The following is an 18,082-nucleotide window of genomic DNA, read 5'->3' on the forward strand; positions in this document are numbered from 1 at the left end:
GAAGTGTCGACACTTGTTTTTATTTACATTGTTGCAAAGAGATCGTTCCAATCCAGCAACAATTTATCCAAATACTCAACAGCTCGTAATGTAGGCCGAACTGGGGAGTTGTTAGCAGTCATGTTGCTGACATCGCATACGCTACTTCAAGTTCTGAACAGAATCCTTCCATGCAATTTCACACACTGTTACTCTAAAACCCAAATTAGGGATTGAACCGTCGTGTGATTTCAGTCATAGGTTTGAACCCCTCTCCCCTGCGGTACAAAACTGATTTTAAAAAGTCGATTAGACATAATTCTTAAATTTTCACTTCTTTCCTGGTTCCTAATAACTTGTTCGTATTTATTTCCATATCTTCTTGTTATGTGTAGGTCTCCTGATTTCACATTCTGCTTCCACGGGACACGCGTAGTGCTTGAAGAAAATCTTTAAAAGGAGACCGCAGGAATTAATCTCGTAAAGAACATGAGACTTGATCTTATGGAGCAAGATGTAGATTTCTCTGAACCATCACCATCAAGCTGACGTGAGCAAGAAAAACAAATCAACCATCATTCTAAATGGACGTCACTCCTGTTGTCACGTCTGAGGCGTTTTCCACGATCGCATCCATGGACCTTCTGAGAGTGTCCTCAAGCCTCGGATCCCCTACAGGGGGTTTGAGCAATTTGCAGACGATGCCGGCTCCCCACACGTGCTCGTCCGACGTGAAGATGGAAGTCATGGAGAGCGAATCGTCGCCGACAGCCCTCGACGCTCATCCTACTGTTATATCTCGTGTCCCGGACAGTCCATGCTGGCAGTCATCCAATGATAGCAGCGATGCGCTCTCCTCGTCTGGTAGAGTGCAGTTAACAGGTATAATGATGTAGTTCACTAATGCCCCAGTCTTACGGAAGAAAGCGATTCCAAATCGAGGACGTTATGTCATTGGGGGAAAAAGGAAATAACTTAATTCGATTTACAAATTGGAGTCGGTTTGCCGGTGTGACTTTGGGTTCCATGAGACATTTGCTCCGATGGAAAATCCGCACGTTAAGCCAATAATGAAATCCATCCTCCAACACTAAATAAAACCTAAATTCTTTACATTATTTTGAAACAAAAACCTTATTACAACCCTAATTCTAACCCTTTGCCCTCTGTGATAAATAAGACCGGAGCAAAATATCGCAGTAGGAGTCAGTAGGAGTTGTCCCTGATTGGTCAGTCGTTTACAAAAGTTCTTATAATCGGCTAATCCTTTATCAAAGCTCTAATGATTGGTCAATCCTTTCTCGATGCTCTAATGATTGGTCAATGCTTTATCAAAGCTCTGATGGGCTAATCCTAAAGCTGTAATGATTGGCAACTCCTTTCTCAATGCTTTGATGATTGCTCAATCCTTTCTCAAAGATCTGATGATTGTTTAATAATTTATCTAGTCCTTATATGGTTGGCCAATCCTTCTCCAAGCTCTGATCTTGATCAATCCTTTATCAAAGCTCTAATGGTTGGACAATGACTTCTCAACACCCTAATGACTGGCCGATCTGTTCTCAAAGCTCTAATAATTGACAAATCCTTAAATAAAGCTCTAATACTTTGTGAGACCTTTCTCAACACTCTGTTGATTGGTCAATCCTTTCTCAAATCTCCAGTACTTTATTAAAGATGTGAACGGTCAATGGAATCAATGGACTCTTCTTTTCTCCCTTTTATATTATTTTGCTCAAAACTGTTGCAACTCGGGGCAACCAAGGGCGACTTTCGTCTTGCCAATGAACATTGAAAATTCCCGAGAAAAGTACTAAGTAAGCGATTCCAAGAATGTATGTTTTGGGATGGTCGTCCGTCTGGTCTTAGCCACCTTTCGCAAACCTCAGGGACGGTAACATTTAGGGTCCCCTAACACAAAAATTTGCGATTAATCGTACATTATAATCAATGGAATCAATCATAGAAAACTGTTCTACACTCATTGCTAAGCTTAGTGATACAGGCCCTGTAGATCTGCTTTTCGTGTGCAAAATTCTTTCACGCGACACCCGCACCATGCTGCGAGATTAAATCCCGTTTTCATGCATGTACGTCTGGTCATCATATATGCCCCCTGAGCCGGCGGCGAGCCTCTATAACAGCTGGCTGGAGATATTCGAAATGCAGGGCCCACAATAGATTATGACATGGATAAGAAAGTGCTTTTTCAAACGAACCGAGTACATATTGAGTGAGGAAAAACTTACTGAATTAAGGCTTAGATATAGATCATTACAGTCCATCGAATCGATATTGCATTTAATGTGGATTATTGGTGGATCACTGGCAATTGATTCCATGGGTCAGATCACCTCTCCAGCCGAAACCATTTCGCATGCGTTGATATGTACACAGCATATGATATAGGCCTATACGTCTGAACACCAGCCGAATTTGCGGGTTTTTTTTCTTTTGTTTACTCCTTCTACACAAACGATATGCCTCTAGCACACAATGTAATGGGCATTATGTTTTACTTTCCCCATAAATGGGGGATTAGATAGATTCAAATTCCCGGGGGACCACTTCCATTGATGAGTGGATAACAGGCACAACCATGGGGTTTCGAAAAGCACCCTAAACAAGGGAAGCAAGTCTTTTCCAGATTATGAAAATGCATCTCTTAACAAGTATTTGGCTTGTGAAACCCTACAAGTATTGGATATCCCTTTTTCAGTATTTTAAACATCGTTTTGACACCCTTATAACGTTAAATAGGCCTATACGTAACGTACGTGCCCACTCCGTCCCCTTTTACGCGTGGTCGCGCCTGGCATCCATTCGTCAATGGAAGTGGGCCCCCGGGCGGCCTCTCGAGCTCTGGGAGGAACCAAATGTGGCTCTGGAAAGTCGTCCTAAATCGGATATATCGCTGTTACCATAGTAGCAACCAGAATTTTGCTCACGAAACGCATATTGAATGTTACCGTTGCAGATGCGAAACGATAAAAAATCTCATGTCACACAATTTGCATTGCAGGACAGAGTTTTACGACCATGACGACGGGCCCAAAAGTCTCTTCCAAAATCAACTACCGTCGTAAATAAGCGTTCGCGTTCTCCAGCGAAAGGTCGGGAACGACGCATTAAGCTAGGTCCATAGGCGACAATTGTTCAGGGGGGTGAATTGTTCCCCTCGAATTTGCATTGCAGATTTGGGGAGAGGGTCGTCTCCTCCCCCCCCCCCCTTCCCTCAGGCCTCAGGACAGCAAATCTCTAGAAATCGCGGAGAATTGTGTATAGGTTTGATTTGGGTGATGTTAATTGTTAAATGGTGGCACTGCAAGGTTTATTGGTCATTTAAGCTGATGAAATTTCTTGTAAGACAAAGTCTAAAAATAGAAAGAACAAAGATAGATGTGGAGGTGTCTTTACCGTGTAATTGCATCATAAATATCCATCCCCTATAACTTCTCGGCTGATATGACCGTGTTTTTGTTTACATTACAAAAATCTTAAGGTCGCCAAATAATGTGAATCACGGCTTAGCAAAATTCAATTACAAAATATATAGGCTTTGATCGGTTTTTGTCAGATAACCAAAATTGCAACATACATTGATTCTCGTTTAAAACAACTGTATTCGGGGGTCCCACAAGTTATGAGCCACTCCTCCCCCCCCCCCTTCCTTAGCTCTCCTCCCCCCCCCCTTCCTTAGCTCTCCTCCCCCCCCCCCCCCCTCTCTCTCTCTCTCTCTTAAAATTTTCGTTTCTTTTGTTTCCCAAATTATTGGGGGGGGGGGAGAGAATGGACCCCGATTTGCGGAAATTGTCAAAGGGAAATTCTGAAATCACGGACCCACATACCATAGTACCATGGACTTGATGGACTTAATGAACTTTATAGATTCACACACACAAAAAAAAATCTAGGTAGTGTCTGTCTTGAGTGCCATATCTATATTTGTACCAGGAATAAATAGACAATTCCGCAGGTCCGTCATTCACAGCGGCATCATAAGGATCCAAATTCATCCTTATTAAGACTATTCAATATCATTTCATTTCAATTTGCACCCCTGCGATCTTTTGTAATGAAAAAAGAGAGATTCATGATATGCACATCAGCCGATTTGATTTTTTACCTTTTGGGGGCCTGCATTTATCATCTTTGTTTTCACATGAATAATAAATAATGTTTTATTCATGATTGCATACTGAATTTTTTTTCTTCTTTTTTTTTCAGGTGAAAAGAGGAGCGATGATAAATGCTGGGTGTGCGGAGAGAAATCAAATACTTTTCATTACGGTATATTGTCTTGCGAAGGATGCAAGGTAGGCATTATTTGAAATATTGTTTCATGTGATTATTAACATATCATTCGGATTATTGTTAACCTTAATATATTGTCTGACGTTCTTCCAGTTCATGATACGTTTAATAGATCAATTATTAAATGCTCGGAATGTCAAGCTTTTCAACGTTCTCTCTTATGTTTTTTTCCTCCCAGAGCTTCTTCGCTAGGGCCAGCTCTAACCATATAAGCTACAACTGCCCAACCAAACAGTGTGTGATTAATAAGGAAACTCGGAATCGATGTATGTACTGCCGATGGAAGAAGTGTGTTGCCGTAGGCATGTCAAAAACCGGTAGGTTATTATCATTTTTTTTACCATGTAGACTTACATGTACGTTACCATGTCAGCAAGGTTTAAAGTTAATTTCTGACTAACTCTATGTACAAGATTCTTGGTAGATTTATTCTACAAATATAAACGTCATAGTTTTTGTCTCGCCTGTATAGCAGAAGCGAGACAAATGATCCGCCTTTCCGACGGCGGCGACGACGTCGCCATCATCGAAATCTTAACCAATGTTGATATTTGAAGTATCAAAGCTTAAAAAGAATGTATGGATATTTTCCATAAAATTTTGAATATAGGGTAATCAAGAATCACTGATCACCTTGCATGAGTTTCAGATCACTTGATCAAGGTTAAATGTCATTGAGTTCAATGAACTGAGTATTTCATTGTCAAATTAATCGGGTTTTGTGAAAAGTTATTCATTTGGTTATTTAAAAAGTCAGCACCGCTGCTATATTGAATCGTAATAAAGGCGAGACTATCAGAGGCGTTCCACTTGTTTTGTTTTGTTTTCTTCAACTTCTTAAATGACAATTTAAAACTTGGTAAAGGTCATTATCATTAGTTATAATAGATTAAGTATTCTGCTTATGATTATTTCATCAGCTTCCAAACTTGGCCGCCGTTCCAAGCAGCTCAAGGCTCAGATCGCAAAGCACGTGCCCAACAAAACGGCTCCAATATCAACATCATCAGACTCTGGTCTCGACAGCCCGATCTGCAGTCCAAACGATGGCTCTTCCCATCCAAACACACCCAAGCAGCTCTCCTCCCCTACCCTGTCTGGCTATGGGGAGTTCTCCCCTCTCAGGGAAGCAAGCTCTAAGTCTTCACGGCACAGCATGGAGCTGAATAGCCCTACTGGAAGTGTCTTTGTGCCAACGGATACCTCATCTACTCAAGAAGACTGTGAGCCACACTCTAGGAAGCACAAGCATGCTGATGACGATATCCAATCCATGCCCATAAAATCACCATTGTCACACCAGTCGCTCCAGTGGCCGGATGTGTCGTCAGTTCCGCTTCCATCTCCGACCAGCGCCTGGTTCAATGTCGTTGAGGACTCTCAGCTGGAAAAGTTTGCTGCTGATATCCATCGCATACGACTTGAGAGTTTCATCTTTGAGTGCGCCCACAACCCCAAGCAGAAGGTGCCCCCAGCCATAGACATGGACTCCGTCCGTCAGGGCTGCCACATGGTGGTGAAAGTACCCACGCCGTCACTAATGGAATCAATGCTCGGTTGCATGACAGACATCATCAGGAGAGTTGTTTCCTTCTGCAAACGAATTCCTGGTTTTGCCGAGCTTCCCATCCATGACCGAACGTCGCTTATCAAGAACAACATGTTTGAGATGGTGTTGGTCCACTCTTCGCATCTGGTGGAACGGAACGAGCTGTTTGTGGTCATGGGGGATCCACATCTCATCCTTCCCATGGAGTTACTGAAGATGATTCCCTTCAGTGGCACCATTGTACCCCTCTTCAGACTCAACGACAGGATACAAAGTCTAGGCTTGTCATCCCGGGAAACCAGTTTGCTTTGTGCCATGGTCATGCTCGCGCCAGGTGAGAGTTTGTTGATTTCTTTGCTTTTGTTGTTGGCGGTGCACTTTTTTGTCTTATACAGCAAGTAGCATCGTATCCCATCTTTTACATGGTTATATGAATTCATTTTAATTAGGCTCAACCCACATCTATTTCCATTGGGAGGTTCTGAGTTTGATTTATATGTATGGTGAGATTATGTTCTGCAAATATGCTTTCATAACCCTGTACAATTTTCTTTCACTGCATCAGTCTGTCCAGCTTGAGTGTTTCGGACGTTGCCTCCTCGATTTTCTTTATAGCTTTTAATCTCGATGTAACGTGATTGAAGCTTAGTTGTGTAGGAACAAGAAAGTTAGAAAATCGCTTTATTGCTTTCCCATGCTCTGCTCAATCTTTCGATTATACTTTCCTACATTAAAACTACCTTTTTTATGAAACTATTTCGTCTCATTGTCATTTACATATTTGCAGATATATACAAAACAGCTCAACATTTTCAAAATGTATCAAGATGGAATACTACAAGTATTACATCGTTGTTATATTTGACTATTTAATAAACGACTTTTAAGTAGTTATTTTCATGAAGACAACATAATTTGGTTATATCATAGAGATCAAATGTTGGGTATATATCCGGCTGAAAGAATCCATATTCTGTTTTTGTCTCGCCTGCATAGCAGAGCGAGACTATAGGCGCCGCTTTTCCGACGGCGGCGGCGGCATCAAAATCAAAATTAAACCAAGGTTAAGTGTTTGAAATGACATAACTTAGAATGTATATGGACATAGTACATGAAAGTTTGACATAAAAGAAATCAAGTATTACTCACAATCTGCCTTGGTTTCAGGTCACATGACCAAGGTCAAAGGTCATTTAGGGTCAATGAACTTAGACCATGTTGGGGGAATCAATATCGAAATCTTATCCTAAAGTTAAGTTTTTGAAATGTCATCATAACTTAGGAGGTATGTGGACCTAGTTCATGAAACTTACACATAAGGGTAATGAAGTATTACTGAACATCCTGCCCGAGTTTCAGGTCAGATGACCAAGGTCAAAGGTCATTTAGGGTCAATGAACTTTGGTCATGCTGGAGGTATTTGTTGAATTTCCATCATAACTTTAATTTTTTATGGAGCTAGTTCATAAAACTTTGACATAAGAGTAATCAAATATCACTGAACGTTCTGTATCAGCTTTCAGGTCACATGACCAAGGTCAAAGGTCATTTAGGGTCAATGAACTTTGGTCATGTTGGGGTTATTTGTTGAATTGGCATCATAGCTTAGAAAGTTTATGGATCTAGTTCATAAAAACATAGACATAAGGGTAATCAAGTATAAATGATTGTTATGCACACATCTTAGATCACATGATCATGGTCAAAGGTCATTTTGGGTCAATGGACATTTTTATATTATTTCGTTATCATATAAATTTTTCTTTTGTGAATAATTATTCAATGGCTGTTTTCAAAGTCAGCACTGCTGCTTTATCGAATCGCGTAATGCAGGCGAGACTGCCAGAGGCGTTCCACTTGTTTCAAATATGAATTTACTTTTTCTCGTTTCTTCTCCAGACGGAGAGGATATCGAACATCGCGACACGATCTCGGTTCTTCAGAACCGGGTTGCTCAAGCTCTTCGTAGAGAGATCCGATCTTCGTTACGAGTCGACCCCGATGACACGTTCATGCAGCTCTTCATCGTGTTGCCAATGCTCCGCGAAATGAATGTTTCCCATCGCAACCTTGTCTCCAACTTCAAGATGAAGATGCCGGGGATGTTCAGCGATCTTCATCAGGAGGTCTTCGAGTAGGTTCTTCTATAACTCACCGAATGACCGCGAAAACCTTTGAGGAGATCATCAATGATGTGTTTAAGTAGTAGAGTGCATGATGACCTACCGATTACAAATCCCAATAAAACATCAGAGTTACAATTAAGGATAACTTTTGGATGTAATCAAATACACTTCGGATTTGGGTGTTGTTGTTTTTTTAATTACTATTCATTGCCTTCTAACACGAAGATTCACAAATCATATTGCAAATATCACATAACGATTTCTACCATTTTGTTGATCGCACGCATTGAAATGATATGGGCAGGAATTGGCCATGACCAAGTTGTTCTGACAAGTTCCTCCATTGTAACTCAATTTTCTAGCGTTGCCCAACGCGTGGAGCGTCGGAATTCGTGTTTCACAAAATATGGGAAATCGAAACGCTTTCGAGTTTCCTCCTTTATTGTACTAAATTCCAGATGCGGAACGGATCAACTCATACAAGTAGGATATGATGTGAATCAAGGACCTAAATCCCTAGTTGAGTTATCCTTAAATTGGAAATTGGTGGCCTAGACTATTTTTTTATGACTCCAGCAGTGGAAACCAAGCAACCAAGCACTGAAAGGAATCCAAATTTAGTTGTATACGTTTTTTTTTAAATAAGGTAATGTCTATTTAGTTGATAAATAATGGGATATAATGTATATATGTTTTATCACTTACCACTGCTCAGTAGAGGACTCGTACAAAGAATACGATGAATGCATCCCGGATGGTATCGGGCTGTTTCACATAGTGATATGTCATGCTTAAATCACACGAACAAAACTGACTCCAAACAGATTTGAGGAATAAGCAAGAGACGTGTTCGGTCTGGAGTCGGTTTTGCTGAAGTGCTTTTAGCATCAGGTATGCACTCTTATTCTTGTGGGGTTTTTAATTGTTGTTTTTTCTCTTAGATTTAAAAATACTTTGCGAGAGTACATGTAGAGTGACATAACACCAGTAGACATCGGTTGTGGTTAATTTTTCATCAATAATTTTATTTTGGGGATTTTTGTGGGTTTGCGTTACATGCTGTATTGAAATCATACATAGGTTATAAATGTGTAGGAAATATGCCTCCCACTCCCACATCTCTCTGAATTCCATTTAATTATGAAATCATACAACTCTGTATGGAATAGTTTCCAAAGTTTCAAGGTACAAACATTTTTTTTTCTTATTACTCATGTCATATATATTCCAAGAAACAGTGACTAATGTTAGGGCTTCTATTTTGGGATTTATTGTAAGGTTTATTTTACCCCAGGACTGTGAAAATTGCTTCTGTCTTGAATTCTTTAAAAACCATATGGTCGGATCGGAAATTCGTTAAGGACTACGTGTCTTATTTGGTTTCTAACTCTTACCCAGGCCTGGTGAAGGAGTAATCCCCCTCCACATATGATCGCACGAGCGCCGCGAATATTAATTTACTCAGTGGTAGTGTGTGCGATGTAATTGGTAAAGTTGTATGGGTATTCTTTCCGAAATAATAACATTTTAATATATTAATATTATGAATGTATTGAATTTATCAATTTATGAATTTATTATGCTAATTTATGCATAAATCATACTTTTGACTCTTATTTTCGAAAAGAGACTCTTGGAGTTCTGATTTTTTATGTAAAAAAAATCTTTATAGCATTCCTAGCAATTGTGTTTAAAAAAATCGGTTCAAAAATCAATTTCTTATGTTTTTCATTTTTAATGAATTTGTTATGTATTTCTTTGTTTTTCAACCTTTTGTTCTTTTTTGCTGAATTTATTGCAGAACCCTTTTAAAGCAGGATTATGACAAATTCAGTTAATTTCAGCTGATGAAAGTAAAAATAATAAGCCTAATTCTTTATGAATAAGGTGCGAAAACTCCATTCGCATTGACTTTTTAAACAAAATTATATTTTGGAGCAATTTGGATCTGACTTGGGGCCTTTTCACACGTGAAGCTTGAATCATCATTGTAATGACGATTGCTAATGTTATCGTGACTGTGATTAACGTTCGTGATTCTAATCATGATCTATAGTTTGTTTTCACACGTGCTAAAAAAATCGTAATGTGAATGATATTCGTCATTAGCCGAATTTTTCACTGGAATCATCATTCAAATTACGATTTTTTTTTTACCGTTTGAAAGGGCGGATGCACAAAATGTTGCTTAATTTCGGAACCCGTACCCATCCGTCGCAAATTTTGTCTCATAAGATGCACAAGACTTGAAGATAAAAAGTCAGTAACGCGAAGATTCAATGGATGGATTTATTGAGATAAAGACGGCCCATTAATATTGATCCGTTCATCTCTGATGTCTACCCGCCCTTTCACACGGTAAGAAAATCGTGATTTGAATGATGATTCCAGTGGAAAATAAGGCTAATGACGATTTTTTTTTTGCACGTGTGAAACCAAACTAGAATCACGAATTCTAATCACAATCACGAATTCAAATTCTACTCTGGAGGTGAATTCCAGTTAAGTTTCATTCAAATGACGGTACGAATTTTCCATGTGAGAGGTCCGATAATTCTATAGACGAATTGCAATCATCATTACAATGATGGTTCAAGATTCACATGTGAAAAGGCCCTACGTTTATCTTCTTCATTCTCATTGCTCGTTCCATTTTTTTGTCTGGATTGAATTTCCCTCCTTTTTCAAATCGCCTTGGCGTATTCTTCACATCAGACAATTTTATATAATTTATTTTGTTAACATTCGCATAGCCATATCTTACCACCTTCTAAATGGTAATTTTGAGCCTTATTTGAGCTGTGTTTTTTATTGTTTTTGTGAATTTCACGATGAGAAACTGTCTTTGTCAAAACTGACGCTAAATTATGAATTCTAAATGTCTCTGTTCTTAGCTTTTTATCTCTCTGAAATTATGTGCGATACATATATATCTTTTTTTTTACTGTTTTATGATCATCATAAAGAGTCTTATCCCTGCTTACAATGGATTCACTGTTCACTTTTTAAATGTTTTCCGTTCATAACATGTACATAATTTCCCCATACAAGTGTCGTTTTCAAACAAACAAAAAGAGGATAAAGGGCAATGAGATCTGATCATTATTTTTTTAGGATTCGTTTGCTGTTACTCTGTACATGACGTCATGAAATAATGCATTTCAAAGGATTTAACGGGCAATCTCGCTGGTGTCAACTCGTGTGGTGTGTCCCCCTTGCAAGATCTATCCAAAGCGGTGATGAATTTCACACGCACCTTAGAATCTAATTGGGGGTTGCAAGATTTTTATAATCATTTGCAAATCAAGCGTAATATAGCACAAATAAACTACAAAATTTGGTTTTAATGAAATAACTTACGCTTCGAGGGGCCTTTGATGTATTTGGAATTGTAATTGCTTGCAACACCCCCATAAATGTGATGTCACACTTTGTGAAAAACCCCGATTTTCCATGAAGAGTTGTTTGAGGCTATAATGAACCCTCAGAATGTGGATTGTTTTAGTGCCTTTTAAAAGGAGAAAGTGGGTACGTGTTCATTCACAACTGCACACACATTTTATACACGGATTTATGGGTTTATGGCTGGAGATATTCGTTCACCTTTCACCTCACCATGATTTAATACAGGGGCGCGACGCCATGTCATTTTGATTGGCGGCAATACATTGCTTTCTCATTTGAAATGGAGGTGCGATGGTGGTTGTACGACTCTTTTCATATTCTTTTTTCTTCTTCTTCCTCTTTCTCTTTTTTTTCCCCTAAACACTCTTCTATTTGAGAAGCCCGCCCCCCCCCCCAATATAGCGTCGCCCCTGATTTTATCTCTGTATAGTTGGCAATGACCTCGTTCTGAATTATCTATAGTAACCAAAACGATGACAAGACAACGATGGCGTTGTAGTTAGCAGTCATAATTGAAATCAGGGTATTATTATACATGTAGAACGCTGAGAATCTTAAAACACACATGAACTGTACTCATAATGATTTTTTTCTCTGAATGCATGTTATATTTCGAGATCAGAATACACAGTCGCTGTTTCGCACAATATGCACATTTTAGAGCGTGTATTAGATAGTGTATCATTACAAAGATATATAAATGTAATATAGGTGTATATGAATATGTATAACGTGTAATATCATTCTTGTTTTAAGGTACCGTATGGGTGTAGAGTCGTGATTGTATACCTATCCCAATTTATGTCATTTTCCCAGATATTGAGATTTAATGGATATGGATTGCCTATCCATGGAACAAGTCTTTTTTCCAAAAGCCTCGCTAATTTAATTACAATCCATGGTCTTATTATTTATGATTTTGCCTGCACTCAGGTTTAACCATCATTTTCAATTAATTTAAATTCAAAACTCAACACCCTAAAAAAATCTCGGGTCAGATTGCTTCCATTCCGAGTTTAAAAAAATGATACAGAAAAGGTTCGACGTGACAAACAAAAGGTCAGAAGTTCAGGGCCCCGTCTTACAAAGAGTTACGATTGATCCGATCAATCGCAAGTATGGACGGCCAGCAACATCAACATGCGTTATTCATGTTTGTTAAAAAAAATTCTGACTATGATGTATATTCATGCATTCATTGTTTTCTTGAAAATTCACTGTGCTTCTCTTTGTTTACAAAGGACATTGTGCAAATTTCCTATAGAAAAAATTATGACACTGATGGATTTCCATAGAGTTACGATTGATTGGATAAATCGTAACTCTTTGTAAGACGGGGCCCAGAACTGACCCAGAAGTGGTCACATCTGACCCTTTTCTGGGTCATTTTCAGACTCGATTTCCGGGTCAGTCTGACCTTGAATTCAAACTTATAGGGTATATATGCCTTTATTAATACAAGTGGTCTGTAGTCACAATTATGGATTAGTTTTACAGATTAACACTAGTTTTCAATACTATTTTTTGACAGGGCATCTGTGCACGTTTGCTTTTTTTTCGATCTAGGTGGGTGAAGTTGAATTATAATGAAGTTGTTCATCCTCTTTGATGGAACTTGTTGCAGATAATTAAAGTTGTTTTTAATTAATTATAACTTCATCAATCATTCGCAAGTCTAAAGTTTACTCATCTTATTGGTTGAATTCAATTTGTGATTGATTATAACTCTCTCTACAACTAACCTGTGGGAAAGGGTTTACCTCAATCCCCTTTTTTCCAAACGGTTACATGGCAAACTTCTCCAAAAGTTTGTTACGATAATAATTATCTTCAATTAAAGATTTTACTGTATAGTTAATTCATTCAACACCTACATCATGTATGCTATAGTGGTGCGATTCACTATGTTATTGTCATTTCTGATTTATTCAAATTATCTCTACAGACTCTACGCTACCTTTAATACTTTTCATCTTGTACAAATTCATTCATTTTTATCAATAGGAATGCAGGGTATCGAGCTAAGGGTATTGATAATGTGACATGTGTGTGAGCTTTAGGAAGTTACAACTTTCACCCCTTGCGCTGGTTTTTTTTTAATTATACTCATTTTGTACATAAATGTGCGTTATATGTGTGTCTATCCACGTTATCTCAATGTAGATTGTCTTTGTCCCTGCAGCTTGTGTGAATCTTCTAAAGAATCCAATATACTCAATTTTTAAAGTTTTAAAGATACCAAATATTATATAGCTTGATGTATCAGTATTAAGAGAGTATTACATTGCATGTGTGTGTGTTATATTCAGTGCATGATGGTTCTCGAATTATTATTTACTGAGTGAATTTCCTATTTAACTACGCAACTTTATCCAGGGACGTCACGTCCCTGCTTTACAACAAAATTTAATGGATGAACTTTTAGATCGACTTCCAAAAAAATTATTTTTATCATCATGAAGTAGTTAAACGTTTGCAGATTCGTTTTCCCCTTTCATATTTGTTTTTTTTATCAAAACCACACTGTTTCGTCATGAATATGTTATAATTATTTTCTTGTTAAATTTGATTGTTTTGATATTATGAATTACTAGTATATAGAATTTCAATTTGTCGAATTTGTAATGTACTGGCAATTCATTGGATTTAGAAAATGTTCTCTATTGAAACACCCTTCCTAATTTTGATGATATTATTGAATTGTTATGAATAATTCGACTGTTTTTGGTGTTTAAGCGAATGCAGCTGTTTGTTATTTTATACAGTGAAGCCAGCTCCGTTTAAGTCAGCTTTCTATCGTATACGCCCTTGTTATTAATCAAATATGTATTTTATACTAACATCTAGCAGTTATATATAGCGCTATCTCCCAACCATAGAAACTGTATAGTCTGTAAATAAGGTTTCCCAGAATTATTCATGCGACCAACGTTCGTTAAGAACACGGAAAGTTGTACGCCCTCGGCTCATTTTCTTTTCCTTTGCTGTGCTTTGGCTGATCATTTGCCCCTCCCCCCCCCCCCCCTCCTCCTCCCTCCCCTCTGTGAAATCTCTGTCATGAACAGGGGAACCGAAAACAACGTGTGTGTTTTTCCAAAAATTGTACATTAATAATATTAATTATCATTCATCTATTAATTGAGGTATTTGACTGGGAATATAATATTTTATAATGGAACTTCTTATAAAATCGACTTTTTAGTAAGTGTCGGTCCGACGTCAAGCTTTGAAATTGAGCTTGTGGTCGAATGATGCACGTGATTAAAAGAAAAGTTAAGAAGCAGCAATGCAATTCCTGTGTTGCTGAGTATTGTAGCCATGATGGCCACCCCTTCCCTTGTCAATTTCTGTCAGGAAACAAGGTTTAGTGCAAGTCTGTAATTCACAAATAAGCCCAAATCGGCTGGCCCCATAGCTTAATAAATGTTCAGAAATTACTTTGTAAAAGAAAATGATGCGACTCTTGTGATATTTGGAGTATAATGATATTCTACCTGATTCCTTATGAAGGAAAACAATGACGTATTGTATATTATCTGTATATATTTGGGTAAAGTTTAGGCCTTAACTTGATATTTGAACAACTTTCTATGAATATTATCTTGACTCTGTGTATAACACAAATAATTGTGGTTCTTGTGATGTAAATGTTTTAAAGGATGTAATGGTTTTCAATATTTTGTTTGGATGAAATTTTGCACTCGTTTGATGCTATTTTTGTCGCAATCCAAGCCTGGAAGTCGTGTTTTTGTAATTCATCTATTGACACAACTTATTATTGACTTGTTCAATAATTAAATAACCATATAGTTTATTAATTTCAAAGTAAATACAACATAACCTGATAACCCATAGCTTTCTGGAACCTCCCTGTACAAAATCTATATGGGGGATCAATGAATTCAGCGGTCCATAGCTTCAACTACAATATCTAACCAAGCCTTGTACTACATTGACTTTGTATGGATGTTAATTCGTCTTTGATTTAAAAACCTCATTTTGACATGTTCAATGATCGTTTCTAATCAAATACTGTTTATAGCGCTCTCAGTCTGATGAACTAAAAGGTTAAGTTTCAGCACTCTGAGAAATGTTGAAGACTTTGGAATTTTTTATCGTAACTGATTAAAGACATTTTTGTCGGCTCATTGTTTTTAATCGCTCAAAATAACTTCCAATGTACATGTAGTCACTGCCATTAAGACTTGTCTCAAAAGTTTCGTTGGGGTGAATAGCCCATTAAGATAACTATTTCCAAGTTACATGAACAATTTTCATAAGCTGTCTTGAGTATCGACATGCATGTATAGTTTACTCCCCAATTAACACTTCCATTATTATTTCTATATAATACGAGAGAAGATTGGATGGATTTCACGAATGTATTAATGACAACGCCTTTATTTTTTCAGTGACTTTTTGAATTCGGTCTATTTTTTCTTGTTACAAAATGCATTTGTATTGTTATTCTCAATATTCATGATATTATGGGATGTCCATAAAATATTTGTGTACATACTACATCTATATCTTTATATCCCAGTCCCTCTCCGTTTCTCTTAATATCTGTCGCCCCCCCCCCCCCCCTCATTTTCCTTTACCTTGCTCTTAACCCCTCACAATTTTCCCTCCCGTTTACATATCCTATTTTATTTCTTCATGATTTAATCTTGGAGTCCGAAATAAGATCCAACTTAATAATAATTATGTTGCCTTCATTCGTCCATGTGTGTGTTCATGGTTTATGCTCATGGTGTAAATTGGACAAAATATGAACGGTTTGTATAATAAAAAATGGACACTTATTGGTGAAATTAAACGAATATTCTGGTACCCCCAAAGTTAAATTTCTCTTTGCATCATTCTTTTTTAGTCTTTGCTGACTTGTCATGCTCGTAGAGGCCTCTGCACGCCTTGCGACTTGTCAACGATCCGATTTCTGAGTTTGTTGTTGTTGTTGTTGTTGTTGTTGTTGTTGCTGCTTTTGTTGTAGTTGTTGCTGCTTTTTTGTTGTTGTTGTTATCAAGCATGAATCTAAACACAATAACATGTCAAAGTATTTGCTTCCACGACAATGAAGCTGATATATTGCCTGGATTATACAGAGCTCTATATAATGATGTTGTTGTTGTTGTTGTTGTTGAATATGATGGCGCTCTTCAATCTCTCCAGATTATACGCGCCATGATGCACATTGTAAAGTGTACGCGAGAGGGGGGCGTCCTTCCCCTTGAAGTGATTTTGTTTGTTGCAGAAAACAAGGCTGTCGGAAAATTCCCCAACGAAAGACACTTCTTACCGCTTCGGGAGAGCATAAACATAAGATCCAGGGGGGGCAAAACCGGCCCGTGCCCCCCCCCCCCCCCCGCCTTGAGAGGCACATTAATGTAAACACGCCGTTAAAACAGAAGTGCCCCCCCCCCCTTGAAAGTGAAGACCTTTCTTGTTTTTCTTGTCCAATATTTTTTCGTGGACGAAATGTCCTTATTTTTTGCTTGTCAAATTTTTCCTCGAGAAAATGTCCCCCCCCCCCTTTGGAAAATCCTGGATCTGCCCCTGAGACCATGTTATCACAGAAAAAAGACGGACACAGTTTTTGCCACCCGATGACAAATTTTGTGCCTCTTCTTTGAACAAATTATTCTCTTTTTTTTCGACGACGTGTCCCGTCAAAGCCCCAAAACAATAGGGCAGTACATTTAACCCCATTTAATTTAGGAAATTACTCTTTAAGTAATATGGGGGTACAGAATGAGGGCCTCGTTATGCCCTCATTTTGCTACCATGTATCAAATTAGTAGAGGCATGAAATTCATACACCCTTTTTTCCTGGAAAGAGATGTGCATTATATAGAGCAACGTGAATAATTTGTTTTTGTACCATAAAAAATTTGCTGAAGACATGTTGGAAGCTGACGTTATATATACAGTGCGTCCCAGAAAAAAACGAAACCGAGATTTATCGATGATTTTTATACCTTAATCACAAATACAATAGACAAATGACCTACCATTGTAAAGCTTATAATCTCCTCTTTCATCTGAAATTACTTATATTATTTTTCATTCACGCATAAGTGAGCAAAAACAATTTGAAGAGGGGATACCAAAAAGTCATTTGGCGGGCTGTATCTGGGTTTCAAAACGAAAACCACATTTTTAAAAAGTTCAATATCTGCTCTTTATTTTGATACCTCAATTACAGAAAATCCATTCAAATCAAGCCCCTGCTTCTTCAGTTTTGATGTTTTGTGTTGGTTCATGTAGCGATGGTTCTGTGAGATGGTTTGAGTCGTGGTTTGAAATAACCATGCAATGTTTGTTTGTTATGTGTTTGCTTGTGCAGAGGTGTGTTTGATTCCATGTTAATGTTGATGTTTAAGGTGCATGAAAACTGTTGAGAAACTCACTCTTCACCACGGAAAAAAAGAACAGTGACTTTCAATATTGTGTCATTTTGCAACTTTTGAATTTTGACATTGCCCCACATTTCAAGGCACTGCACCTCCATGTGAACCATAATCATATCATGTAGGGTATCATTCTAAAGAAAATTAAATGATCTATTCATTGATATCAATTACGTGTTAATGCTCACTAAAACCGAGGAGGGATTATCGATCAAAGTCAGATTTCCAAACTTTTATGAGGAGTTTATAAGGGAATGAGAAAGGGAACTACTCAATCTCTTGAAAAATTGTTTTATATC

The 18,082-nt window shown here is 37.9% G+C and overlaps 1 protein-coding gene across 1 annotated transcript; it reads left to right on the forward strand.

The window, feature by feature from the left end:
• The first annotated feature begins 372 nt into the window (after positions 1-372).
• LOC129254618 (probable nuclear hormone receptor HR3) lies at positions 373-10,514 on the forward strand. Its single transcript, XM_054893122.2, has 5 exons — positions 373-861; positions 4,207-4,295; positions 4,472-4,610; positions 5,214-6,176; positions 7,742-10,514. Exons 1-5 carry the CDS (start codon positions 564-566, stop codon positions 7,978-7,980), a joined length of 1,728 nt encoding a protein of 575 aa, XP_054749097.2. The 5' UTR covers positions 373-563; the 3' UTR covers positions 7,981-10,514.
• The last annotated feature ends 7,568 nt before the right edge of the window (positions 10,515-18,082 follow it).

The sequence above is a fragment of the Lytechinus pictus genome, chromosome 2 (assembly GCF_037042905.1).
Source record: "Lytechinus pictus isolate F3 Inbred chromosome 2, Lp3.0, whole genome shotgun sequence".
NCBI classification, from domain to species: domain Eukaryota; kingdom Metazoa; phylum Echinodermata; class Echinoidea; order Temnopleuroida; family Toxopneustidae; genus Lytechinus; species Lytechinus pictus.